The sequence below is a fragment of the Pan troglodytes genome, chromosome 8 (genome assembly GCF_028858775.2).
Source record: "Pan troglodytes isolate AG18354 chromosome 8, NHGRI_mPanTro3-v2.0_pri, whole genome shotgun sequence".
Taxonomy (NCBI): domain Eukaryota; kingdom Metazoa; phylum Chordata; class Mammalia; order Primates; family Hominidae; genus Pan; species Pan troglodytes.
In genome coordinates, this window is record NC_072406.2 from 47,241,181 (window position 1) to 47,268,173 (window position 26,993).

General features: G+C 40.4%; 1 protein-coding gene across 27 annotated transcripts in view; it reads right to left on the bottom strand.

Annotated features, from left to right (window-relative positions):
- PARD3 (par-3 family cell polarity regulator) overlaps positions 1 to 26,993 on the bottom strand; it is a 708,800-nt gene that overhangs the window by 183,206 nt on the left and 498,601 nt on the right. For 24 of the 27 annotated variants that reach the window (XM_001145290.7, XM_001144818.7, XM_001144902.7 and 21 more), the window contains one exon: positions 26,198 to 26,429. In XM_001145290.7, coding sequence (XP_001145290.6) covers positions 26,198 to 26,429 — 232 coding nt within the window. Of the gene's footprint in view, positions 1 to 21,328; positions 21,450 to 26,197; positions 26,430 to 26,993 lie in introns of those variants that run through there. The other 3 variants (XM_003312517.5, XM_001144306.7, XM_063781620.1) reach the window with 1 other exon arrangement.

Here is a 26,993-nt window from a genome sequence, read left to right on the forward strand (position 1 = left end):
CATGAACTTTTCATATCATTCCTCTATTCCTCTGAGTCATACATCACCTAACTGGTTTTTGATCCAAGTTTCTCTGTGAAACTTTTAATTGATTCTCGTGCTTTTTCCACATTCTTGGTGCAGAACTAACTTCCCTCAACCAATTACCCTGGTCTCTAACACAATAACAAACTTATTTTTGTTTAAAGTCCTAATAGGTAGTTGCTCTAGATTTTATTCAAAGGAAAAAAAATCTAGCCATATATCTTTGTAGATTGTCCTACTACACTCTCGTCCATATGCACTGAAGATGTATGTCCACATGTTTCTGAAAATCAAAGAAGATTAAAAATCCCACTGCAAGCTAGGACAAGGGTTCAGTTCAGCTTGTAGCTAGTTTAAAAGGTCTTAATTGGTCTGAACTTGGATACGCCTAAGAGAAAATGAAATTCCAAGACCTATGAAGTTCACTTTGTGTAATTCCTAAGTGAGACATAATTATGCACTTGTTGAATGTTCTTTTGATTATTTAATTACACTTAGCTAGAATTTATTGAATTCTTATTATGTGCTTTTATCTCATTGATTCCCACAACCAGCATGCAAGACAGGTGTTATCATCCTCATGCTTAGGGGAAACCTCAGTAAGCACAGGGGCTTGAAGGATTTGTCAGGTCATATAGTGAGTGAGTAGCAAAGCTAGAATTCATACCCAAGACACTTTTTACCACAGCCAGACACCTCGTAAGCTTTAGGAACCAAAGATAGTGACTCTGTGCTCTCACATTGAAAGTAGCTGGTTAATAAATCTATGTTTAAATACATGAGATAGAACTGGGTGCACTGGCTCATGCCTGTAATCCCAACACTTTGCGAGGCCAAGGCAGGAGGATCACTTGAAGCCAGGGATTCGAGACCAGCTTGGGCAACAGAGCGAGGCTACCCTCTCCACCATCAATCAATGAGTAAATCTTGCATTGCCGGTGGAAAGTAGGTCCAAAGGACATTGTTCCTGAATAGAACTTATCTCGGAAGGCCAGGGATTTGAAGGCAAGGCCAGGAACTGCTCCTAATCATTGCAAAGGATCAGAAAAACTGCCCATATACCCATTCACAGGATGCTGCCAACCTTTCTAAATGCAGTGACACTCCAAATGTCAAAATCATCTGTGCTGACATATGCAAATACTGTCAGGCAACAGCAGAAGCACGTCAAACTGCCCAAACCCATTCAGAGGGTAAAATAACAAGGAATTCACTGCATGCAGTTATCATTTGTAATGACATGCTCATGGATTCTGGCCACATTTTTTGTACCTCAGCCTCCATTTTACAAATGGGAAAAAGAAAAAGAAAATAAGTCACTTCTAATATGTCCTTCCTGTACAGGATCTTACATATTTTAGTGTCATTTTAAGAAATCGCTACCATGAAAGAGTACTGATTTGCTCAGCAGTAGATTGTGGCAATGCTGGATGAATCAGCGAAGAGGAGGTTGATTATGAAAAGCAGAAAGCTCCTATTTAGGCAAAAAAGCATCTTGGTAATCAACAATGATGAGAGAGGAGCCTGAGAAAGGGTACATGACAACTTGATAGCGCTTTTGTAAGACAGGATGCTGTTTTAAGTTGGTGGAGTTTGGCAGAGGTTCTCTTTAAAAGGAAATTCACAAACTTGAGAATAATTATTTGATTGTGTACTTTTCATCAGTGCCAATCTGATTAGATTTAAATAAAATAAATTTGTATTGCTTGGCATCTTGGGAAAAAGAGGTAACTTTATTATTATTATTTTTTTTTTTTTAAGAAAAAGCAGCTTCTACTTAACCAAGCTAGAACAATCTTTAAATGTGCAATGCAAACTTAATGAATAACATATCCCTTTCAGGACTCCCATTAAATGTCCTTATAAGTGCACTCCTACTCCAGCATAGCCTGTGTTAGCTAATCAAGGATGCACTGATATGCCTCGTAACCTGACACTTCAGAAGTCCTAGAAGCATATGGAACAAGGAAATATTAAAGCAACAGATGAGGAATCGGAAATAGGGGGGGACAAAGGGAACCGAGCACAAAATCAATTTTGACTTTACAAGAATCACCACAAACTCCACAGATCTAAAAATCAAACAAATAAACAAAAAACTGTGGGACTCAAATATAAAGATTTAAGAGAAATAAAAGCAAACACAGTAATCCTTCAAAACACAAGATAAATACACAAATCACTGAAATAATACATATAATCTATACTTACAGCCATTCTAGTAAAATGAAAGAAGATGAGTGAAAGCATATCTTAATTATGATGCTGAAGCTTTTTGGACATCAACTAGCTGATAGACAAGAAGACATAATTTCTGCGGCAAAATATTCCCTCTTTGCAAAAGATATACCTTGGCTTGATGCACTTTATTTTTTTCAAATTATACCTACCCAGGTAATCAAACCACACTAACCCCATAACCCCAAATACCCAAATGCAAATAATAATCACATTATATTTCTGTTTCCCCCAACTAAATTGACGTTATTATAAAATATATACAAACATACTATATATATATACTTTAAATATAGTAAAAGCACAGAATTCTGATTTTTCTAAATGCTTAATTTGGCATTGAAATCAGTCATGTCCACTTAAAATGATTTGGAGAGTGTCTTTCACACAACTACTTCTGTGGATCCTTTCTTTATGACTATATTCCTAATTCTTGTGCTGTTCATTTTAATGCATTATTGTTTCATAATACAATACTACAAATTGCAAATTACATTTGGCTCAAGGAGTGATTATGAAAAATACTATCACTGCTGCCTTTGCTCGAATAACTCTGATAATAATGAGAGATTGATTGAGCTTTAAGCAGCTCAAGTGATGAGAAGGGTCAATTTGAACATTTCTATTAAGCTTCTTTTGTTAAACCCAACACTTTGCCAGGTCAGAGGCAAATAATCATACCCTACATCTGGTTACCATGGTTTTCCTTTTCCTAAAGCAAGGGAACAATTTAGTAAGTGGTACTGCCCTGAAGGCAGTCCCCATAAGAAATGCTAATGAGACCTAAGTCACAAAAACACATCCATTTAAAAGGGCACTTGAAGGAAGAAAAAGGAAAAGGTGGAATGATATTTCACTACACACCTTTCTCTAGGAGGACAAACAACAGGAGGTATTCAATAACAAAGATAATAATTCGGGTTGCCATCTGCCTAGCTAATCAAATGGCTATCCAGGTTGTAAATGCTTATGAGGTAGTACAAACACACGCACAAGGTAAGGATATCTTTTTTTGAGTTATAAACATCCACCCTCAATTAAATATGCATTGTGATTCAAATTCTATGTTTCAACTACTGACAGGAAGTGATACACATACATACGTTACAGCAACTGAAACACCTTCAAATATTTTCTTACCCTTGTATGTTCATAGAGCAGACGAAAGTCACAAAGACAGACAAATAATGTGATCATTAAAGTTTTGGGATTGGTGGTGGGGAAGCCCCAGGCTCTTTGCATAGCTTCTGGAAACTTTGAAAGATTAAAGCTTCCCTAAAGATCTCATTATCTGTAAAGTTAAGGTGTCCGTCAGCACTTTTTTCTGTTGATTATAGGAAACAATTTCTTTTGATTCACATTTCTTAGCGAATGCTCTCTACAGAGTAAATTAAGAGGTGCAGATTTTCTTTTTATTTATCTTTAAGTTAATTCGCATATTCAGATTCTACATTAGGGAGCTGACATGTTTTTAAGGCCCAATAAAGGGCTCTGTGGACAAACTGCTAAGAATTGGAGACTAAACCTAATTCTTAGAACAGGAAAGAAAAGATTCCCACAGAGGGAGCAGGTTCAAGTCAAGAGGCAAACACCCGCCATCTACCTGTGTCACAATGCCCTTTTGAAGAAAAAGGACTAGAGGTCACATATTTGCTTAAAGTCACCATCTGTGCAGCATGCCTGTATCCTGGAGAGTTTAACACACAGAGAAAGCTGGGCATGGTAGATCACACCTGCAATACTAGCACTTTGGGAGACAGGGGTGGGAGGATCCCTTAGGACAGGAGTTCAAGACCAGCATGGGCAACATAGTGACACCTCACCTCCACAAAAACTCAAAAATTAAAAAACACATACAGAAAATGATGGCGAGCCACCAAAAAAAAGTCAATGGCTCTCTTCCAGAAAAGATCCTTCACTCTTTGTGCTGTGGTTTCTCTCTACCAGGATGTACAGCACTAAATATTATTTACGACTCAACTGTGGTTAAGAAACCATCTGAAATCCTGGGGTGGGTGAAGCAGCAAGGGGTCAGAACACGGAGATGTGCTGTCTCATCTCCAGTCTGAATGCTGCTCATGTAAAAGGGACAAGAAATTCGGCAAATGTCAAACCACCACATTCTTCCTTATTTGACCAAATAGTTCAACAAGCGTCCAAATATACAACTTGTTGATTTGTGCACTGGCCTGGAATTCCTCTCATCCCATTTCCATCTTCTCAGAACTGTCACGTCTGCACTGCCTGCTGTGTGGTCTCAGTCCCTAGACTGGCTCACTGGCCATCACAAGCAAGGGTAAAGTTCTGGGGGAAGCAGATCTTGTTTATCTAAGACGGAATCCTGGAACTGAAGGCAATGCTTCATCATTGCCTTCAGTCTCATTTTCTGAGTCTCCTCCAGTCAGAGCTGCTTTTGCAGGATATCATTATGTTGCTTTTCCCTGGCTGCAGGTGGAAACTATCTTGTCTAAACTAGTGTGTATACTCATGACGTATTAGCAAAACTCACTTCACTGGGGACAGTATATACACAAATCTCAGCGGGTAGAAATAACCTATATATCTTTTTTTAGCAAAGGAGTTCAGAGACTCTATTGAGGAAATAATTCAGGCATAATTAAGTTAAGGGCAGAAAACCCTGTGAAGAGGAACTTAGTGAACAACATGAGCAGACAGATGTACCCCGCCTTAAAATTTCAAAAGCCTTCCATACTCATTCTTTCATTTAGTTCTTAAAATTAAATGTGAAGAACGCGGAAAGAAGGAAAACTGAGGCTGATATGTTTAAATGCCAGAGGCAGTGGGGCAGGATGGGGCTGAGCTAGCTGGGTTGGGCAGGGAAGGCCAGAAAGTCTAAATCCCAAATTCTCTCTACTACAGTATACTCATCTCTCTCTGATTTACCTCCACTGCTTTCAATGACTAGGTTCTTCATTTAGATTTACACATTAAGAGTTCATGAAGTAAACTATATTATATTTTAAAATAAGTTATTGATGGCCCAACTATTAGCCTTTGCACAAAGAACATGTTGGACTAGAGACAGGGTCTTGCTCTGTTGCCCAGGCTGGAGTGCAGTGGTGCAATCATAGCTCACTGCAGCATCAAACTCCTGGGTTCAAGAATTCTGCCGCCTCAGCCTCCTGAGTAGCTGGGACTACAGGCACGTACCACCACGCCCAGTTAATTTTTAAGTTTTTTGTAGAGACAAGGTCTTGCTATGTTGCCCAGGCTGGTCTCAAACTCCTGGGCTCAAGCAATCCCTGTCTCGGCCTCCCAAAGCGCTTGGATTAAAAGCATGAGCTCATACCTGACCAACTCATTATTTATTATACTAAAATTATATTAAAATAAACTTTATAAAGATCACTATGTAAGAATCTTTAACTAGACTGTAAAATACGTGGATGTGGGAAATGTAACTTGGACTCTTAAATGTCTACCAAAATGCATGATGTGATTATTTCTCAATACAGAGTAACAATCAGTACATGCTGATGGTGGATGGGCTTGAAAGTATCAGACATAAAAGTATCAAAGCATTCCATCTAAGTCCCAGAAGACAAGATCTAACATGCTAGAACAAGAATACTTTGGGGGATATTTTCAAAGTAATCACAAGAGAGTTAGGCACCATGGCATGTTCCTATGTTCCTGTAATCCCAGCTACTTGGGAGGCTGAGGTCAAATGAGTTTGAGAACAGCCTGGGCAAAGAGCAAAACCATCTCTTAAAAACAAACCAACCAACTGACCAACAAACAAGACCCACAAGACTAAAAAGACACCAAGGTCACTACAACCAACATTAAAACACCATGATAAACAGCCTCACTCAGCCTGGGCGTTGTGGCTCACAACTGGAATTCCAGTACTTAGGACTGCTTGAGCCCAGAAGTTCAAGACCAGCCTGACAACACAGTGAGACCACGTCTCTAGAAAATATGTAAAAATTAGCCGGGTACGGTGGCGCACGCCTGTCGTCCTAGCTACTCGGGAGGCTTAGGTGGGAAGATTGCTTGAGCCCAAGAGTTTGAGGCTGTGATGAGTTATGATCACGCCACTGCACTTCAGTCTCAGTGACAAAGCAAGACCCTGTCTCTAAAAAAATAAGTAAGTAAATAAATAAGAGCTTAACTCTAAAATAAAAAAGACTTGGGGTATTTGATGTGTGATAACTGGCACTATTAAATTATAATAAAACTACTGTATAAAAAATAGTAATAGCAAAGATAAAATGCAATCATTTTTTAAAACACGTAGCACACTGCTGGCAGAAATCATCACTGAATATGTAACAGACACTATTTCCTAACAAGAATATCTAAACATTCATCTCCTCCTCCATTTCCAGGTAGCTACTCTAGTCTACCTCAGTTTGGAAGCCCATGACCATTTCAGTGGTAGCATTTTCCATCATTTGTGGTCTGTTGTGTGTCTTTTTGGTTAAATGAAAATGATCTGGCCAGTGGTGGTTAGTCTTGGCCAGCACAATAAAGTAAGGGTGGACAGCAGCCCAGAGTTACAAAGCAGCTGCACTTTCAGAGGCCCGAGGCCACCTGGCTTCAGAGCAGTGAGCTGGAGAGGCAGGTGCTGCAAGCTGCTCACCCAACATCCATTCTCTTCTTTCTCCTTACTAGTAAAACCCTGATGTGGCTGGGAGAGGAAATGTACCTATTCGGGATCAAACTACATTCCCCAGCTTCCCTTGAAAACAGAAGCTGAAGATAAAAGACAGTAGTTAAGAGCATGGCCTCTGGAGCCAGAATCCTGGGTTCAAATTCCAGCTCTGCCTCTTCCTAGCATTATGCTGTTAACTGGCTGTGAGGGGCAACTCATTTAACCTCTTTAAACCTCAATTTCCTCTTTGGTAAAATGTAACCATCCTCACAGATTTATTGTGAAGATGAAATGAATTATTCAGCCCTGTGTGTTGGCACGTAAAAACACTAAATAAATATGAGCTATTTTATTATCATTGTTATCCTTAATTTCTGGTTCACAGAAACTGATGAGTGGCACTTCTGGAAAAGATCCAGAGAAAGAAGCTGACTTAGCTAGAGTTGTAACCCTGAGAGTTGTGACACTGAGGATAGAAACGCATGTTAAGACACTCACGTTCACAGCAGCCTTATTACAACAGCTAGCATGCATCGACGTGGGAATGGATAAACAAAATGACGTATATACATACGATAAAATACTACTCAGCTTCAAAAGGAAGGAAATCCTGACACACACTACAACACGGATGAGCCTCGAGGACATTATACTAAGTGAAATCAATCAATGGCAAGAAGATAAATACCGATTCGGCTTATATGAGGTAGCTCAAGTAGTCAAACTCATAGAGACAGAAAGTAAAGTGGTGGTTTCCAGGGGCGGGGGAAGAGGGAACTGGGGAGATAGCGGCTGATGGGTACAGAGTTTCGCAAGACGAAAGGCGTTCTGGAAACTAATGGTGGTGGTGAAGTGCACAACAACGTGAGCACACTTACTGCTGCTGAACTAAACGGCTTAAAAATGGCTACAGTGGTAAATATTAGGTATATTTCACCACGATTTAAAATGATAACAACAATAAAATACAGATTAAGGATGGTTGAATAAAAAGGAGGTGGTGATACTGACAACACTCTGAGGCGACCATATGATCTTTGGACTTCCAATACCCAGACTTAATGAGAGAAAATAAAACTCTGGCTTGTTTAAGCCACAAGTATTTGAGTCTGTGCTACAACCAAGACAATTTCTTACAGATCAAGGCATGGAGATAAGCAAGCAAGGAGTGTCTGCTTTCATCTATTTGGCTTCCCAGTGAGAGAAAATAATACATCCTTTGTAACATCTTTGGAAATGCTCCCATCTTCAGATCAATACCTAACTTGTTCAGTCTTATAGTTCCCAACAACTGATTTTGTCAGGATGGCACCCTCAAAGTCAACCCACAGTGGCCAACAGAGTGCGAGAAGGAGCCCAGTGCCTCCCAAAAGGCTAAGAGCAGAACTAATTGAGACAACTGCAAATAAACACCAATAGATATTCAGGCCAAGGCTGCTATTCCAGCTGACAAAGACTGTCAGTACTGAAGACAAAAGGAAAACAACAATCCATGAGTCAGAACTGATTTTCATTTTCTCTTCATTGTTTCTGATGCTATTTGGGTACTCTCCAGTTGGTGATGGCTTCATGCACTTTCTATTATGTTGGCTGTTAATAAGAGCTTTCTCTCTAATCAGACGGCTGTCCACCAGCTGTGTGTATAGACAACAGTGGAAGACACTTCTAAAGGGAGAGGTCTTTTCCCTTTGCTGACCAGACTAAATGGAAACTGGATAAAAATGTTGCTTTTATGACTCAGAGAACGTCTGTCTTACAAGATAAATAATGTTTAAAGAAATTCTGTCAAATAGACAGGAGTGTAGCCAAAGAGTAAAGCATAGAACTTTGAGAATAAAAGATAATAAGACCTGCATGGATAAAACTAATTTGAATGTGGGACCTTCTGAAAAAGGAGTTCCACAGGAAAAATGCTATATAAATTTTTCTGTTTGTTCATTAAAATTAAGAAAGATAAAATCTTAGTGGTAACCCATTTAAAGACTGTAATGGTATCTAACTATCACCAAAATTACCAAACAATAGCTAACTGGTTACATGGTCTACCTTTTTAAAAACAATAATTAGTTCATAATACTTTATTACTGAAAATAAAAAAGAAAATCAAAATTGTGTCACAGTAGGAAAAACATATAAGTCTACACTTTCCTGGGAAATACACTTTCAGAAATAATTCCAGTTAAAATGTTTCCGAATGCAATAACCAGAGAGTACATCATACACAGAATGACTCACAAAATTAAAAATGCATGTACAAATAAAAAGTTCACATTAATAGTTTGAACATACTAAGGACTTTATGTCCCTTTGGATAGACATGAAAGATGGACACTGTTGCCCTGAAAAACAAAGATATCCGCAAATCATAGTATATTTCAATTTTTTTGGAAGTCATGGGAATAGAAGCATTCACGAATCTTGGAAAAAACAAACCCTGGGAAAACACAGTCTGGAAATGTATGCGAGTACATAGTGGGGGCTCCTGATTATGTGTTATAATGGTTAAATGTCACAATATTGGAAAAGAAAAGCTTCCTAAAAAGGTAATTTTGGCCAGGCATGGTAGCTGACACCTGTAATCCCAACACTCTGGGAGGCAGAGATGGGAGGATCACTTAAGGTCAGGAGTTCAAGAGCAACCTGGATAACAAAGTGAGAAAACATCTCTACAAATAAATGAATGAATGAATGAATGAATGAATGAATGTGCATGCCTGTGGTCGCAGCTACATGGGAGGCTGAGGCAGGAGGCTGCAGTGAGCCATGCTTGCTCTACTGCACTCTAGCCTGTCCGACCTGGGTGACAGAGCAAGATCTTGTTTAAAAAAAAAAATGGCAGGGCTGGGGGCAATTTTAAAGCTTGGACTTTGACAAAACAATTTACTGACTATAAGTACTTTTCTTGTTCTGTAAGCATGAGAGAAGACTGGAACTAGGCAGCTAATTTAGAGTAGCTAATGCCACGAAGATCCTTAACCCACAGATACCTCTAGGAAGGTCGTGTTCAGCAGGACAACTCCCAACATACAAGAGAAAGGCAGAGACAGTGAATGACAGTCTCTCACCATGGAGGGTAAGAAGTGATCCTACAGGCAGCAAAATCAATCACCAAATTTATTTTTCCTGCAACTTTTGTTAAGTACTTACAAATTAATTCCTTATATCCTAATAGCTACAATCCTTTGTGAGAATCTGCAATTAGGACTCACCTAATGTCACCTAAAAGGTCATTTCTATTGCTCAAAAACTACGGAAATCTGGCACAGGTTTTGCACTTGTGTTTGTATCACAGTGCCACGAAAAAAGCTCTGCTTCTTAAAACAGGGATATGCGATGTTCTCAACTTGAACAAGCATTAGCATCAGAGATGCTAGCCACACCTGCATCATATAGAAATATTCAAGTATATCACAGAGTGCTGGGTAACCCTTCAAAATAGGTCCAGTTGACACCTACTGACTAATCACTCTATGTAGCCAAGACCAGGAGGACTTTCTGACCTCTCAGCAGGAACAATGTTGACCACATCATTCTAATTAATTAAAAACACATCCTTGCTTTAATGGCTTTAGTGACTGCACTCTTTTGGTTTTCCTCCTCTCTCTGCAGTGGCCTCTTCTCAGTTACCAACAGCTCCTTCCTCTGCCCCATTCCTGCCCTGAGTGCCAGTGATATTCAAAGGGGCCTTAGAACTCTCTCTGGCCACCTTCTATTACTCCTTCCCTCTATATGCACTTCCCAGACCATCTGTTCACTCACACTGCCATGGTTGCAAGCACCACCTGACATGTCTTTGATTTCCAAATCTCTACAGTGCCAGCCCTTCCCCCTCTTCCACCCTCCAGTTCCCTCCAGGTAGACATATCACAGGCTTATGAGACGCAACATGTCACATGTCCTCCAAATAGGATCCTCTTCCAGTATTTACTAGCCGGTGTGTGACTATCCACCCAGCTGACCAGGCTAAAACTGTGGCAATTCTTTCTTATTGTTCTTTCTCCTTTCTTTTTTTTTTTTTTTTTTTTTAACATCAAATCAAATAAGCAAGTCCCCTAGAGTCTACCTGAGAAATACATCTATATGTCTCTGTCCCTACGGCTACCTCCATCACTGGCCACAATTTTTACAAAAGCTGCCTCACAGTTCCTGACATCACTCTGGTCTAGCCCTTCAGTTCACTCTACACACTGTGGTTAGAGGAATCTTTTAATTTTCTAAACACTGTAAACTTTATCAAGCTATTCTCTTGAATGGCTACCCACTATCTTTAGGAGCAGAGTCAAGCCATATCAAGAGTCATTTATGAGAGGCCACCTGCCTCTCCAATGCCTCCAGGTTCCTCATCCCACCCTCGCAAACCGAGAGGATTTCCACCATCTAAATGGTGTTTTTCAAATTTTGTTTTGGAACTCACTGAAGACCTGAAATTGATTTAGTGGCACTTACTTACCATTTTAAAAAAATGAATTGCAGAATATTAGCATCAACAGCAGCAGCTAATACCCACAAAGTACTTACTTTGTACCAGGAGGAGTTCTAAAATGCTTTGTATCTATTAATTCCCATTAGCTTCAAAACAACCCTGTGAGGCAGGTACCATTATTATCCACACTTCACAACTGAAAAAAGTAAAACACAAAGAGGTTAATTAACTGGCCCCACATATAAGGCTGGTGAGCATACAGCTGGGATTTGAACTCAGGACATCTAAATTTAGAGTTTAGGTTCTTAGCCACTACCCTATGCTGCTGCTCAATAAATACATCACACTCCATCACACTGAGAAGGGCAGGTATCACTTGTTCTGTGAAATGTTTACTTTAGCTATCTGTGCCCATACCTGTACACGAGGTTGCAAGGTAGGATGTATTTCTTCTTACAGATGATATCAAAAAAGGTTAAATCCCACTGCTGCAAAACACTCCTTTTTCCCCTTTGAGTTCAGAGAAAGAAGTCAAAACCTCTTTCAGACCTCAGTTTTAATGTCATTTTTCAGAAGAAGGCAGATGGCTTCTAGTCTGCGCTAGGCCCATTTGTGGCAAGTTCCCACAATCTCCCCATCTCCCTTTCACGAGGTCCTGGAGCAGGACCTACTTACTCAGTGACTGTCATGTCTCCTGTATCCACCACTAAATCCCCAACACCTCTAACAGTGCCAAGGATGTAGTAGGCACTCCAGTAAATATTTGTTGAATGTAAGAAACAAATGGTTTTACCTCTCAATTACTAAAATCATCACACCTGCTCCACAACCAAGTTTTAAAAAAAAAAAAATCCACCTGCCCATCATTAGAAACCATTTTTGCCAGGTGAAAAATAAAACGCTCAGAATTTATTTTACTGCCCAGGTGAATTTTTTTTTGTGTGTGTGCAAGGCAGGTAAAATTTTATGTGAATGTGTTCTGCCTAAGTGATTATCAATGCTTTGCCACTGTGCTCAAAGTAACATCAGGCAACTGGCTATTGCTACGGCCTAGAAAGAACATCAAAGGAAAATTTCCATCCTGTTAGAGTACCTACTTGCAGTTGATCTAAACTTTACTTTCTCAAAATTGTTCCAGAATCAAGATATCCTGAGATAAATTAAACAGATGTCATCACTTTCTCAATTAAGAAAATGATTTTATTCTTGACACTGAGCTTAAGACCTCCATTCCAAAAAAAAAAAAAGGAAAATATTTTTACTACTATAAAAGGAGATAAAATTTTTAAAAAGGAAAGAAACCTGAAATTCTAGGAATAGAAAAGTTCAACTTGGGATGTTTTCCTAATAGCTAAAATCAGCTATAAGAGCAGGAATTCGATAAAATGTTTTTTTTTTTTTTTTCCTCTACAATCTTCAGTTAGTGGAAATTTACAAAGGTCAGGTTTGACACATGTGAGACAGGTGATGCTGAGCTTGAATAGCCTCCCAAGGAGCAAAGCCCTGAGAGGTGAGCCAGTGTACCCACCAAGGATCAGGTAATTGTGAGCTGGGCAGCACTGACAGGGCATGGGTTGAGGTAGAGAGGAAGACAAGGAAACAGAGGAATGAGCAGAGGATGCAAAAACTGCTAACACAGTCTGCGGAAAAGAAGAATGACCTCATAATTGTTTTGATAGGGAAAAATAAGAGGCAGCAATGGTGGAGCAAGATAGAGGTACAAGGTGGCATGCAGTAAGGAAAGGGGAAAATGAGGGTGGGAACAGGAAGAGGCAGAGAATGTGCAGCACAGAGCCACCTGGAAGGAAGAGAGCCGGAGGAAAGAGGGCATTGTTTTAAAATCATCCTCGTTTGTGTTCTGGAGCAGGGACGGCTGCCATCCCATCTACACAGACAGATCTGAGAGTCTGTGAAGAGGGAGAGGAATGAGACAGCTGGGAAATTTTTCATTAGCAGTAAAAATCCTTAAGAATTATTTTGGTGCCAGGCATTGTGTTCCATGCCTGTAATCCCAGCACTTTGGGAGGCCAAGGTGGGAGAATCACTCGAAGCCAGGAGTTTGAGATCAGCCAGGGCAACAAAGTGAGTCCCCATCTCTACAAAATTAAAAAAAAAAAAAAAGAATTATTTTGGGAAGAGAAGAGACCATAGACAGAGAAAGCTATAGAAATCAAGTAGGAATAAAACGTGAAAGTCAGGTTCAAAAAATACTAACTTCTGCATTTCCAAGCTAGTAACATGTGAGTGCTTTTTTCCATAGCACTCACAATAGCAATGCCATGTCGCATAGCAATCTTGGCTCCCACATAGGTTTTAGGGGTGGCAAAACCTACCCGGAAGGGTAAGAAGGCTCAGATGGTGCAGGAGAGTGTTAGGAACACGGCCTTTGAGGTTGACCATTGTTCAAATTCGGTGTGACTCTACCACCAATCACCTTGTGACCTTGGTAAGTTCTTCTCCACACCTTTATGTTTTAGTTTCTTCATTCATAAAACAGGGCTAAAATTAGTACCTTATAGGGTTATTATGAGGTGTAAAGGGGTTATTGAAAACAATGTTCTCTGCAGTGTCCACCAGTATCAACATGCAATGAATGAATGCTGACTGCTAGCCACAGTATTGGCTACATGAGAAATAGCTTATTGTTTGCCTTAAAAAGTCAGAATGACCAACATACCACCTAACAAAATCAGAAATGGAATAAAAACTGATAATAGATCATCCTCTAAATTAGCCAGGAGAGTGGAAATTGAGAAACCTTAATATAGCAAGTTAGAAAAATTTTGTAGTTGGTTTCCATCACTTTAAAGTATCTGTTCAGTTCATTTCAAAGTATCTGTTCCTTTGTATGAGCAGAGACTGTAAAGTTCTTCATTTCCTTTTTTTTAAAAAAGACTAACATTGTTAGATAATATTGTCATTATAAAAGAAATGGAAGGCACAATATAAATATTATCAATGTCATGGCAGAAGAAACTAAGAAGGTGAGGTTGTCATCAGCCTGTCAAGGCATACCTCAGATTCCAGGCCCCAGGTGTGGGCTGGGCCCTGGTGCCTCTGGAGAAATGTGTGGATACCTAGCAGCGGTAGTGAAAGGGAAACCCCAGAGCACCTCCAGTGGGCGAGGCAGAGGTTGTCTGTAAGTGGCCCATGGCTGGGGCCTTCAGAAGGGAGGCCTTCCACCCGCTCATTTGCTCTGCAGCAGCTGCCCACAAAGCTTGTAAGGAGTAAAACCAGTTTTGACTTCTTTAGAAACAGAATCTTACACAACTCCTAGACTCTGACGTTTTCAGGCGTAGGCAGACATGAAAGGGCAATTTTAACACAAACTCTTTGCTTAAATCTATCACCACTCAACTATACAATCCTCAGCCTGAAAACAGGGAATTTCCCAACATGGAATGTTTAATCTGGTAATCATAATTATCTTTTCTGACAGTCTTATGTAGAGAATACTTAAATCATGGCTGGGCACAGTGGTGCACGCCTGCAATCCTAGTAGTCTGGGAGGCCAGGCAGGAGGATCACTTGAGGCCAAGAGTTTGAAAATACCCTGGGCAATAAAGTGAGACCCCATCTTTACAAAAAGTAAAAAAATTAAAAAAAATAGCTGGGCATGGTGACATGCACCTATAGTCCCAGCTACTCAGGAGACTGAGGCAGGAGAATCACCCAGGAGTTCAAGGTTGCAAGGATCATGTTACTGCACTCCATCCAGCCTGGGTGACAGAGCAAGATCCTGTCTCTAAAAAAATTTTTTTATTAAAAAAATTCAAAATTAAGCTGGGCACGGTAGCTCACGCCTGTAATCCCAGCACTTTGAGAGGCCCAGGTGGGCGGATCATTTGAGGTCCAGAGTTGGAGACCAGCGTGGCATACATAGTGAAACCCCATCTCTACGAAATTAGGTGGGTGTGGTGGCTCATGCCTGTAATCGCAGCTACTTGGGAGGCTGAGGGAAAACTGACTGAACCCAGGAGGCAGAGGTTGCAGTGGGCTGAGATGGCGCCAGTGCACTCCAGCCTGGGTGACAGAGCAAGAATGTCTCAAAAAAAAATCAAAATTAATTTTTTTTAATTTACAAAAATCATCTATGGCTATTTTTAGCAGAATAAAAGAACTTCAATAATAAACCAGGCCAGGCGTGACAGCTGACGCCTGTAATCCTAGCACTTTGGGAGGCCAAGGCAGGGGGATCACAAGGTCAGGAGTTTGAGACCAGCCTGACCAACATGGTGAAACCCCATCTCTACTAAAATTACAAAATTAGCCAGGTGTGGTGGTGCATGCCTGTAATCCCAGCTACTCAGGAGGCTGAGGCAGGAGAATCGCTTGAACCTGGGAGGCAGAGGTTGCAGTGAGCTGAAATCGTGCTGTTGCACTCCAGCCTGGGCAACAAGAGCGAAACTCCATCTCAAAATAATAATAATAATAATCCAAATACCATGATGTAGATCCATGGAACATGAAAGGCTGCTCTTTGGGGACTGTGTGTGCAGTCACAGGTATGTACATATACAAAGGCAGAGACGGCAGTGACATTGCCTTCCAAAGATGGGAATGCCAGCACTGTCCTGGTATGAAGACTTGTCATAATTTGCAAAATTACCCCCAACAGAAGTTTCCAGCATACACTATTCACCGCTGATTCCAAAAGTTTTTTTTTTTTTTGATACGGAGTCTCGCTCTGTCCCCCACACTGGAGTGCAGTGACGCCATCTTGGCTCACTGCAAGCTCCGCCTCCTGGGTTCACACCATTCTCCTGCCTCAGCCTCCCAAGTAGCTGGGACTACAGGCGCCCGCCACCACACCCGGCTAATTTTTTTGTATCTTTAGTAGAGACGGGGTTTCACCATGTTAGCCAGGATGGTCTCGATCTCCTGAACTCGTGATCCGCCCACCTCGGCCTCCCAAAGTGCTGGGATTACAGGCATGAGTCACCGCACCCGGCTCAAAAGTTTTATTTATTCATTCACTCAACACTGTTTTAGTCTGGATTTAATCACAAGCAGACCCTGGGACAAGGATTCAGGACAGTGGTTTAAGGGAAGAAACACTTGGGAGAGAAGTGGAGATGCCACAGTGGGGAGGAAAGGCTGTCACAAAGGGATGTTACTGAGCCTGTGAAACTGTGGGTATGGGGAACACAACCCCACAGGCAAACTCTGGGAGCAGGGTAGGGGCTGCTGCCTCTCGACCTGAAATGCACACAGGAATCCCCAGGGTTGTTAAGCTGCACATTCTAATGTCAGCAGATGTGGGCAGGGCCTGGGATTCCACATTTCCAACAAGCTCCTGGTCTGAGGGTGAAGAGTGCAGACCTTATGACTTAGTGCTATAAACCCAACGGCCATGGGGACTGGGGTACATTTACACTGGCGTTGAAGACTGCTCCAAGGTGTTATTCCTGGACACATCCAGCAGGCACAGATGGAAACACAGAGCTGCCTTCCAAGACTTCAGAGAGGCCTCAGACACAGAGGCAGAGAATGGCCACTGAAGGGGTTTGGCAATGGGCACCTGTTACACTTACTGGGCACTGATGATGGACGCATCATGCAGTCTGCCAGGGATACAGCAGGGGAAAAATGGGTTAACATTCTCTGTCAATGTCAATGTATATTTACATCAAATAAGTGGGATCTATCATAGCTCAGGTAGGAGTGCAAATGTGAAAAATGATGCCAAAAAGTGGGTTAGAAAAGTGTCAGGGTGAGAGGGAGCAGAGTTTGCAATTTTGGCTAGACCCTCTAAAAAGCTGACTCTTGAATAAAGATGTTAAAGGTGCAAGAGTGAACCTAGGAATACCTGAGAAAAGGCTATTCCAGGTAGAGGCAGGATCAAGGGAAAAGGCTCTAGTGGACCCGGTAGGTTCAGGGAAGAGTAAAGTTACTGAAGGAAAGAGCGGTAGGGACAAGGTCAAAGAGGTTGGGGTGGGGGACCAAGTTCTGTAGGGCCCTAAGGATTTGGTTTTTGCTCTGAGTGGTGCCGAGGGCTACTGGGGGGTTGAACAGAGGAGGGAAAAGTGTCTTCTGGATGTGGTGGTGAGAATAAACTGCAGGAAGCAGGGGTTGAGGCAGGGAGCACAGTGAGAGGGCTACTGCCTAAGCCAGGAAGACAGGACACAGAGCTTGGACCACTGGGGCACAGTAACAGCGGCGGTGGGGGCTGAAAAGTAGGATTGCAGATGTGTACCAAAAACAGAGCTAATGGACTTTTGCTTTTATACATTCTTAAACTGCTTGTGGGGCATAAGGGAAAATCAGGTGTCAAGGATCACTCCAAAGCTTTGGATCTAACCAACTGAGAAGACAGAACTGCCATTATCTGAGAAAAGGAAGGCTTGCGGGAGCAGTTTGTGGGGAGAGGGAATCCAGCAGTGAGTTGGGAGCATGTGAAGTTTCAAGTGTCTGGTTGATCTCCAAGTGAATGTGTCAAGAAGATGGTTGAAACTACAAATGAAGAGTTCCAAGAAAATGTCCAGGCAGGAGAGGTGAATTTGAGAGTCATCTGCCTATAGGCTGTATTTGGATCACAAAGGCTGTTTCCTGAGAATATCAAAATTCTGTGTTACCAAAAAGAGAAAAAAAAAGGACTTTGGACTGAGCCCTGGGGCACAAGACCTGGAGGACAGAGTATGGCACAGAATTAGCAAAGGAGACAAGACAGGGTAGGCCAGGGAGGAGGAGGGAAAGCTGGCAAAGGTGATCTCAAAGGAGAGCCATGATTAACATGCTGGGTATTGCCAGTGGACCATGATGAGGGATGAAAATGGACCCCGACTTCCCAAGGAAGAGGAACTGGTGAGCTGGACGAGAACAGGATTTGCTGAGTGGAAAGGGTAAAGGATTCATTGAAGCAAGTTCAAGACAGAATCGGAAAAAAGAGACAGCAAATATATCAAAGGGTCTGCTGTGGTGGGCAAGAGGACATGAGATCGTAGTTGGAGAGTAAGTAGGGCTAAGAGAGAATTTTCTCTAAGATGGAGGAGGTAACAGCATGGTGCAAAACAACGTGAATGATCCTGCAGAGAGAAGAGCAATGCCAGGGGCAGTGGCTCATGCCTCATCTCAGCATGCTGGGAGGCAGAGGCCAGAGGATTGCTTGAGGCCAGAAGTTTGAGACCAACCTGGTCAACAAAGTGAGATCCCACCTCTATATAAAATTTAAAAAGTAGTAGGCACAGTGGTGCACACCTGTAGTCCCAGCTACTGGGAAGGCTGAGGTGGGAGCATCACTTGAGCCCAGCAGTTCAAGGTGCAGTGAGGCATGATTGCACCACTGTACTCCTGCTGAGCAAGACCCTGTCTCCAAAAAAAAAAAAAAAAAAAAAAAAGGCAGTCACAGATGGATCAGATGGATTTAGAAGAGAGAAGAAATAATTAAACATTGTTGGGGCAATGTCCTGCAAGAGGGAAGAGAGGACCAGAATGGTTATGGTTTTTTGGGAGCTTGGCCTTGGCTTACTGCATGGGATGGAGGTGGGGGCAGAGGTTCAACCATCTCCCCCACCCCGCCCCCCGCCCAAGAAGAAAAGAGTAGTCATGGATGATGCAGAAAGAATTATGAACTGCCTGCAGGAGGCAAAAGAGGACCAGAATGGTTTGGCTCTTGGCTTAAAGCATGAGATGCAAGTGGGGAAAAGGATCAACCATCCAAAAAAAAAAAAAAAAAAAAAAAACTGCAAGCAGAAAGGTTAATAGGAGACCTGGTTATTTCACTATGATAAAAATTTAATCTGATTTTAGTCTTTTGCTTCTAAATTGGCTATTATTAAACATAGGTCAGAAGAAAACCATTCAACGCTCAATTAGGAAAGAGGTCCCCCAGTGAATTCTTTAAAAGACTATCAGGACAAAACAATACCTTTATATACTAATTTGTGGCTTGATACAAGTACACTTAGGAATAACATGTACTTGATCTATTATATTTAATGTAAACAATATGGAACCTTAATGGTAACAAGTAAAACCATTCACAAGGAATATTTCCAACATATGTTGTGGTGAATATCATTAGCTGAGCTTGTCTTCTAAGTGCATTTTTCAATAGTGCGATAGTATTTATTTACCCTGTGTTATTAGAAAGTGAATAGTCAGTAGCCTTCAATTTTCACATCAATTGCAGAAAAAAGATTCCATTTTCCACAGAGCCTGGAATTGAAATTGACTTAGCATCTCAGAACTGTCAAGAATTTCTTTTGCGAAAAGGTTTGCTTTAGAGAGACTATCAAGTAGGTGTCATCCTTGACACCTGCATTCTATATTCATGCCACAGGTCTATGGAAAAGAAACGTTAAAGAATGTCAGAAAAGGTCTGAGAGAGGCCCGGCCGTCATGCTTTGTGCCTCCTCAGCTTCCTCTGCATTCAGCCTGGGTGCTGTGGATGTCAGAGGTTCTCTATTTAAAACTGCTAACCAGGAAAAGAAGAATACTTGAAGAATATGATATCAGCTATCTTAGAACTTGTCTTTGCTAGCAGGTCAGCTGGACATTTATTTTCCTGTGTTAAAAATGGGAACCTCTGTTTCAATTCAAATTAATAGAAGCATACATTAAGTCCTTAGGATTTACAAATTCAGAACTCACTCCAAGGAAACCTCCCAGGGTGTATAATCACAAAATAGAGCTATTCTTTGTCCAGGTGACAAACAAGAAAGCAAATAAAATTATGTAAAATCTCACTGTGTTTCATTTGGAGAAGCATTGTTTTCTATGTGCTTACTTTAACTGCATTCCTTAAATCATCAGCAGATTGCACAGGATGCCACTTGATGTACCAATGTGAAACTGGTTACATTAATCCCCATGGCAATTAGGCCCAAGTCATAAAAAACTAGCATGACAAATAAACACTCTTCTGTGTGTCTCCTTACTAGAACTGAGGGCTTTCACTTGGGCGGGGGCGAGGGTAGAACTGCAAACTGCTTTCAAGTCAGAGCAGAGGTCAAGCCTTCTCACAGGCACTCAACCCAATCCACAATACCCTTTATCAGATGGTTTTCAAGACTTCAGTTATTTATTTTTATTTATTTTTTTTTTAATAGAGACAGGGCCTTACTGTGTGGCCCAGGCTCGTCTCGAACTCCTGTGCCTGGAATTACAGGTGTGAGCCAATGAACCCAACCCATGTTTATTTTCAGTAAGAATGCAATGCTAACATTTTCAGGAAAAAGAGTTAACTAAATATACAGTCTCTGTCTCAAATCCTGGGAAGCCATGAATAATGAAACTGTGAATTAAGGCTTCTTACAAGAGAGAAGGCTTCAAACCATAGTAAGGACCATTGGAGATCCACCTGCACTAGCATTGGATCTGTGATTCGAACACTTGGCCGGGCAGACTCTTTCAAGAAACATTTATGAAAGAGTGTGTGCTCTCTCGACACGTGGTCTCAGCAAACCTTGGGATTACTATGTGCCAAAGTAGCTCTGCTTTTTTCACACGGGCAGAACCTGCTGGTTCAGCCATCTAAGCACAGAAATTTATTTTCCTACACCACCCCCCCGCCCCAAACCACCCATTTTTGGTCTAAACTCTGTAATCCACAAAGGGACTGAAACCTTTGCCAAAAAGGCCCTTTCAAACTGGTCCATCTGGTCATGAATCTATCCGTTGCATCTCATCCCTGATGGGTGACTGTACCAGCCCACATACCTCTTTGCCTCTGCCCTGAATCACCTGTAACATCTGCCTGTGTCCCAAAGTCACTGGTGGTTACACAACACAACCAAATGGGTGGTGGCCCTTTACAGAATCTTGAAAACTCTGATTCTAATATCCAATGGGTGTGTGCTGATGATTTCTGAATACGCCAGCAGTGAGAGGACTGTGGTTTTCCACTATGAAAAGGGGCCAACAAAGAAAGGAAAGAGAAAAAAACATGTCTCTGCCTTTTCAAGCGTAATTTAAACCCCAAGCTTGAAATCAAGATCCAAAAGTTCCAAATGGATTAATAAGGAAATTACTAAACCATCAAACTGCTGATGTCGTAAACAAAATTCGTCAACAGCCACTAAGAATTCATTAAAAGTAAATTTATTGTTTGTTTAAAAAAAACAACAACTGTGCAATATGTGCTGTTCAAGACATGTTTTGAATCGCTTTGTTGTTCATCTCTTCTCGGGCTTCAGTTTGGCAAGGCTAAATGAGAGACACGGTACAGACACACAGTTAGTACAGGTGAGGAAAGCAACAAGAATCTGTGTTTGTTCTTTTCTCAAACGCCTAAGATGTATAATCCAAACTACGACATTCAGTTTTTAAAACCTGATTATGTTCATTGTGTTCTGAAAATGATCATATTCTAAAAAGGAAAAGAGAGCAATATATCTGACTTCAACCAAACAAGGTTGCAAACTAAATTATCTATTTCCTCTTCAAAACTGAATAAAACAATGCTTCGGGGACCCAGGTAATCATTTTAAATGTAATTGGAGGATTCAATTTTAATGGTAATATTGCAACATTTCTTTTGCTTTAGATTTCTGCAGTGATAGGTTCTCAGCTATCACATATGGACAACAGCTAGAAATAAATCTGAGACATGTACAATAAGGTCATGTCTAAGAACCTTCAGTTTTAGAGTACATACAATTCTATGATATTCAAACGATAACAGTTCCAATTTTGCAGCAAAGCAATATCAAATTACACTTACTCTAGGGCTCACAAAAAGAGAGCACATGATTTTAACTTCTTAATATCTGAGAATACAATATTTTATTATCTTGCTGGTTATTTCAATTTGGAGATTAAAAACTGAGGCAAAATCATGTTGCTTAAGAAGGCTGCTTTCCTTTAAAAACGAACACATTTAAAACATTAAAAAACATATCTCCCTCCTCCTAAAGTACATACTCAATTTCCTCTTTCATGACAATTTCATACAATTGAAGAATTCTCAGAAATATCCTCCAGTATTAAATTTGAATAGCCGAGTGTCTGAGAATCAAACATACACAGACTCAAACTTTGTGCTCCCCGCTCTGCTCTGCAATCTGCACACAGAATGATTACATTTACAAGTCATGTTTACCTGTTTTGTAAGCACACTCAGGTTTCTTAGATACAAAGCCATTTTAATTAAGGTGATAGAAGCTCCTTGTGTGCAAAAGATGTAGTATGTATGAGGAGAAATTAATACAAACAGGAAAAACTTTGCATTTGTTGTTTGATTCCTTATAGATTTAAATTTCTGATTTAAGACTTGCATTAAGGCGGCTTCTGTAGTTCATATACTCCATAATTTATAAACAGAAGAGTGATTCATATGACTCACATTCTTTCCTAGAGCTGTTTATTAATAATTAAATCATCTTTGTGACTACCATTCAATGTGTCAAACAGAAAACCATGCTATCTGTATATGCCAATGACTAAAAATATCTACTCAAGGTACCATCATTTCCTCTGGTAGAGTTTTTAAAACAAGGCCTATCTATTTGACTCTCATCATATTTAACCAAATATCACAGACAACCTGCTGGGGTAGGAATAGTGTATGAGTGGGAGTTGCAGGGAGGCAACAGGATGATGGGGGTAGGACAGGATGGTAGAGGGAGGAGAGCCTGTGAGCCTGTTTTTAAAGGAAAACATATTACTTCCTCAAGCAGACGAAAGAGAACAAGCTCATGTGCTGCTATATTTACCTACAAAACTAGACTCCCAATACCGAATGTCCCTTAGCCTTTTGTTTTCTGAGCTACAAGATAGAAAGAAAAGGATCACACACACAGACACACCCCTACTTTATACTTCAGGCCTGCACGGTCCTCCATACTTGAACCCTCTTGCAAACTGTACTAAGAAATATATATGCACATGCATGTTCTGATTAAGCTGTTTAAAAGCAGCACTGCTAAGGAAACCACATCCTAGTTTTCTTAAAAGAACAAAGAGAAAGGAAGAGACCAATTTTTAAATCTTACTGTAGTCCCCTATGTTGTTAGGAGAAAAAAAAAAAAGAAGGAAACGTAAAAGAATCAACCTGAGGGTATATTCATCTCAAATAATCAGATCCAGAAGGTATGGAAGGAAGGTAGTTTAAAAGAATGTTTTGAAAAATCTAACAATGCTTTCACAGTCTTCTCAAAGACTAATGACTATCCTCATCGTGTGAAGGAAGGATCAAGAGCCAACATTCAATAACAAAAAAGCTTATTTCGTGTTTAATGTATTATTCTGAACTCATATTCAAGGGGCAATATGTGGCAACCCATTGGGAAAGGGCTGGCGCAGGGTTTGCAATCTGATAGAACCCAGCCATGCCCAGGGGCACTAGACAAGATGCTGCCACTCTGGTCAAAGGTATTTATAGCACCGTGGGGTGCTATGTTGCTCTGCTGGGAGAAGAACTCTGTTTTGTGGAATTCCATAGACTTCCTGGTGTAAACACTGCCACCATGGCAAATTTTCAGCTACCAGCATGATGTCACTAAACACGGGGCTGGGAAAAGCTGCACAGTCGTCATTATATAGTATTAGCCCTATGTCCATGCCATAAATGTAAATAATTTCAAAAGCAGAGATCATAGTAAAGTATAGCAAAAATAATTAGGAAGTGATGCATTTCGAGTATTAATTACCTTTGCTTTTTAGATAATGTATTTAATTTTTAATAATGGCTGTGTTTGACAACCAGCTTGCAAAGTTTCTAAAAATTGATCAATTGGCTCTCACCAGCCAAGGTGGGCTGATTCCAATAAACCAATGATTCCACATACCTAAAAAAGTATGAATGTCTGTTATTTTCTTAACAGTCATTCTTAAACACTGGGAGAATATCAGCCTAATTTTTAGGGGGAAAAAAAAAACCCTTCAGCCCCTGCACCTGCATATAGAATTTTATTTCCAAGAATATGCAGGGTCAACTTCTTTATCATAAAGCTGGCTTTCATTATAGGTTATGGGTACAGGCTGTAGATACTGATCTAGAGAAAGCATCATGTAATGCTTGACAGGACTCCTAGAAAAAAGAGAGTTGTGTGGTGGTGTTCTTCAAGGTCCCTTAGAAACAATACACATTTCTCCCACACTCTGCTCCTCTGGCCCCAGATAGAAAGCTCTACCATAGGCCTTTCTTCTGGAGTTGCAGGTTACAGAAAAAGATCACTAATAATTAATGGAATTCTAAGATATTAGAAGTATATTTTTTATTCCAAGACCAGAACAGAGCACTTAAACAGATACATGTTGGCCAATGAATGAAAACTAACAAGCCATTAGAGCTTTCAGTAAGACGTCAGGAGAGCCCCTGGAAGTGAGAGTGTGCTACAAGTCTCAGGGGAAGGTTTCTCCCATCTCTAACCCTGTAATTTGAAGAAGACAGTAGTACAGATTCCTTCCATGTTAACTGATGGGCAGTAGCCTTATTTCTGTGCACTGTGGAGGTGTCAGTTTATGAGCTGTCAGTCTGCACATATGGAACAAAAAGGCCCTTGGCTAACACAGAAATTGAAATAAAGTGGCAGTTAGAGCAATTTCTTCCTATATGATTCTTGAACACAGAGTATAATGAAGAAACATGATGAGGGGGCCCTATGTAAACTAGAAAAACTCTAATGAAAAACTATGAAAATCCCACAGTTCTGAAGCACTGAGAGACAGAAATCTAATCACATTGAAAGAAAATACTGCTCATAGGCCAGGCTTTGTGTTAATATAAGTCTAGAGTTAACTCTCCTTCTTCTATGCACTTAATCAGACATCTACAGAACACATCTGTTGAGCTGTGTAGACTTCAGGCTGGGCCATGGTTCCTCGACTTTCCAGGTCTGACTTATCTATACCTCCCTGAGTTATGGAGGTCAATTTCAGGATTGTAAATCAACTAATTCTATGAAAATGAAAACTGTTGTTCACATTTTGCAATTAAAAAAAAAGTTTTTAAAAAGAGGGGATCCATAATGCAGGATAACTACTTTTTGAAAAGTCAAATGGCTGTGCTGTATGTTTTCAATTTTAAACCATCACCTTGATATGTTTAGGGGTTTAATTTATGGAACAATCAAGCAATCTTTATATTTAACATTAAATGCCTGAATATTATAAATCATCTTAGATGAACTTTTATGGGAGAGTTTCAGTGCAACTTCTGAACAACTTGTCACTTTTATTGTATGGCAATGATTTGTAAAAAATGATATGCTAAGTAATCCTAGAGTATAATTTATGGGCACAAAAACAACTGTCAAGAAACAGCCAGAGACCACATTTAATGAAATCTTTACAGACCGAAGTAATAAGTACTAAATTAATCAACACAGCTTAATTGAAGCTCTATTTGTAACTTTTTTTATTAGACTTGTTATTAATGAACCTTTAAATGCTACCACTAACTTGAGCTCTATGTTTAAATTTAAATAATGAACCATTGTTCACACACAAAAAAGAACAAACACTGCTTTAATAGCCCTTTGTCTCAATGGGGCTTTCACTCTTACGCATAACTAAGATACAGACATGTCCCTCCTACCTCTCAACAATTATTTACATGGTTGGCAAGATATAATCATTTAGGCTGCTAAAATAGTCTGAAAATAGCTAACATGAAATTCATAACAAAGTAAAAATGAGGTAGGAAAAGATTATACAAGAATTTTGGTTGATCTCAAAGATAATGTTTTCAAATCTGTGCTTTCAGTGCTTTTATTTATTTATTTATTTATTTAGTTATTTATTTATTTATTTATTTATTTTAGAGAGAGAATGGAATGATCTGTTGCCCAGGCTGGATTTGGAATCCTGGGCTCCAGCATTCCTCCCAGTTCAGCCTCCCAAGTAGCTGGGATTACAGGTGTGCACTACTGTGTCCAGTTTTTAGTACTTTTTGCTAAGCTCACACTCCTGTATGTTTAAGGAGATTCTGGTTTGGGATGGTAAAGACTTACCTGAACATGTCTCCCAAGCCCTTCAGCATTCCCTTCTTGGCTTTCATTTTATCCTTCTCCTTATCTCTATCTTTCTTCTTTTCTTTTCCAGTTTTATCCTTTTTTCTATCAGTCTTATCACCTTTCTCTTGGTTTCCATTCATTTGTCTCTCCAGAGAGTGGGAAGGCTGATCACTGGCTGTGGATACAGACTCTCTCCCTGATCTTGAACTTTCTTCTGTGTCTTCTTCCACTTGGAAGGAAAGAAAAAAAAAAATAGGGACACAGTGAACCAATGCAACAAAAATAATAAAGCTAAAATACATTCAAGGACTTTACTTTCCCACACTTTTACTGCAGTATGGCCCTGCTAGCAACATGGACTGCAATGCTGTTTAACTTTGAGTAGAATTAAAATGGAATATGTGATGTGGATGCCTCCTACGTGAAGATCGTGTGCCAAGTCAGTAGCAGCAAAACAGCAGCTTCCTGGTGGGATGCTGATGCACCCACAGAAACACCCTCTAAGAATCAGATTGTACACTACTAGGGGGGGCCCAGCAAGACCTTGTTATACAGCGCAGATCTCTAAGGGTCCCGTGTACTATATTTGCAAACAGCCGAACGCACTAACCTATTGCGCGACAGAGACTCTCCGTGTACTATATTTGCAAGATGAAAAGAAAGAAAATAAGCAGGCCTTCCCAAAGTGCTTCCTTTCTTCTTGGGTAAGAATAATGCAGATACACTCTGGCCCCTCATTAATTTGCTGGACTACACCATTCAATGTCAGCACAAGGACTTCTTTCCTTAGGCT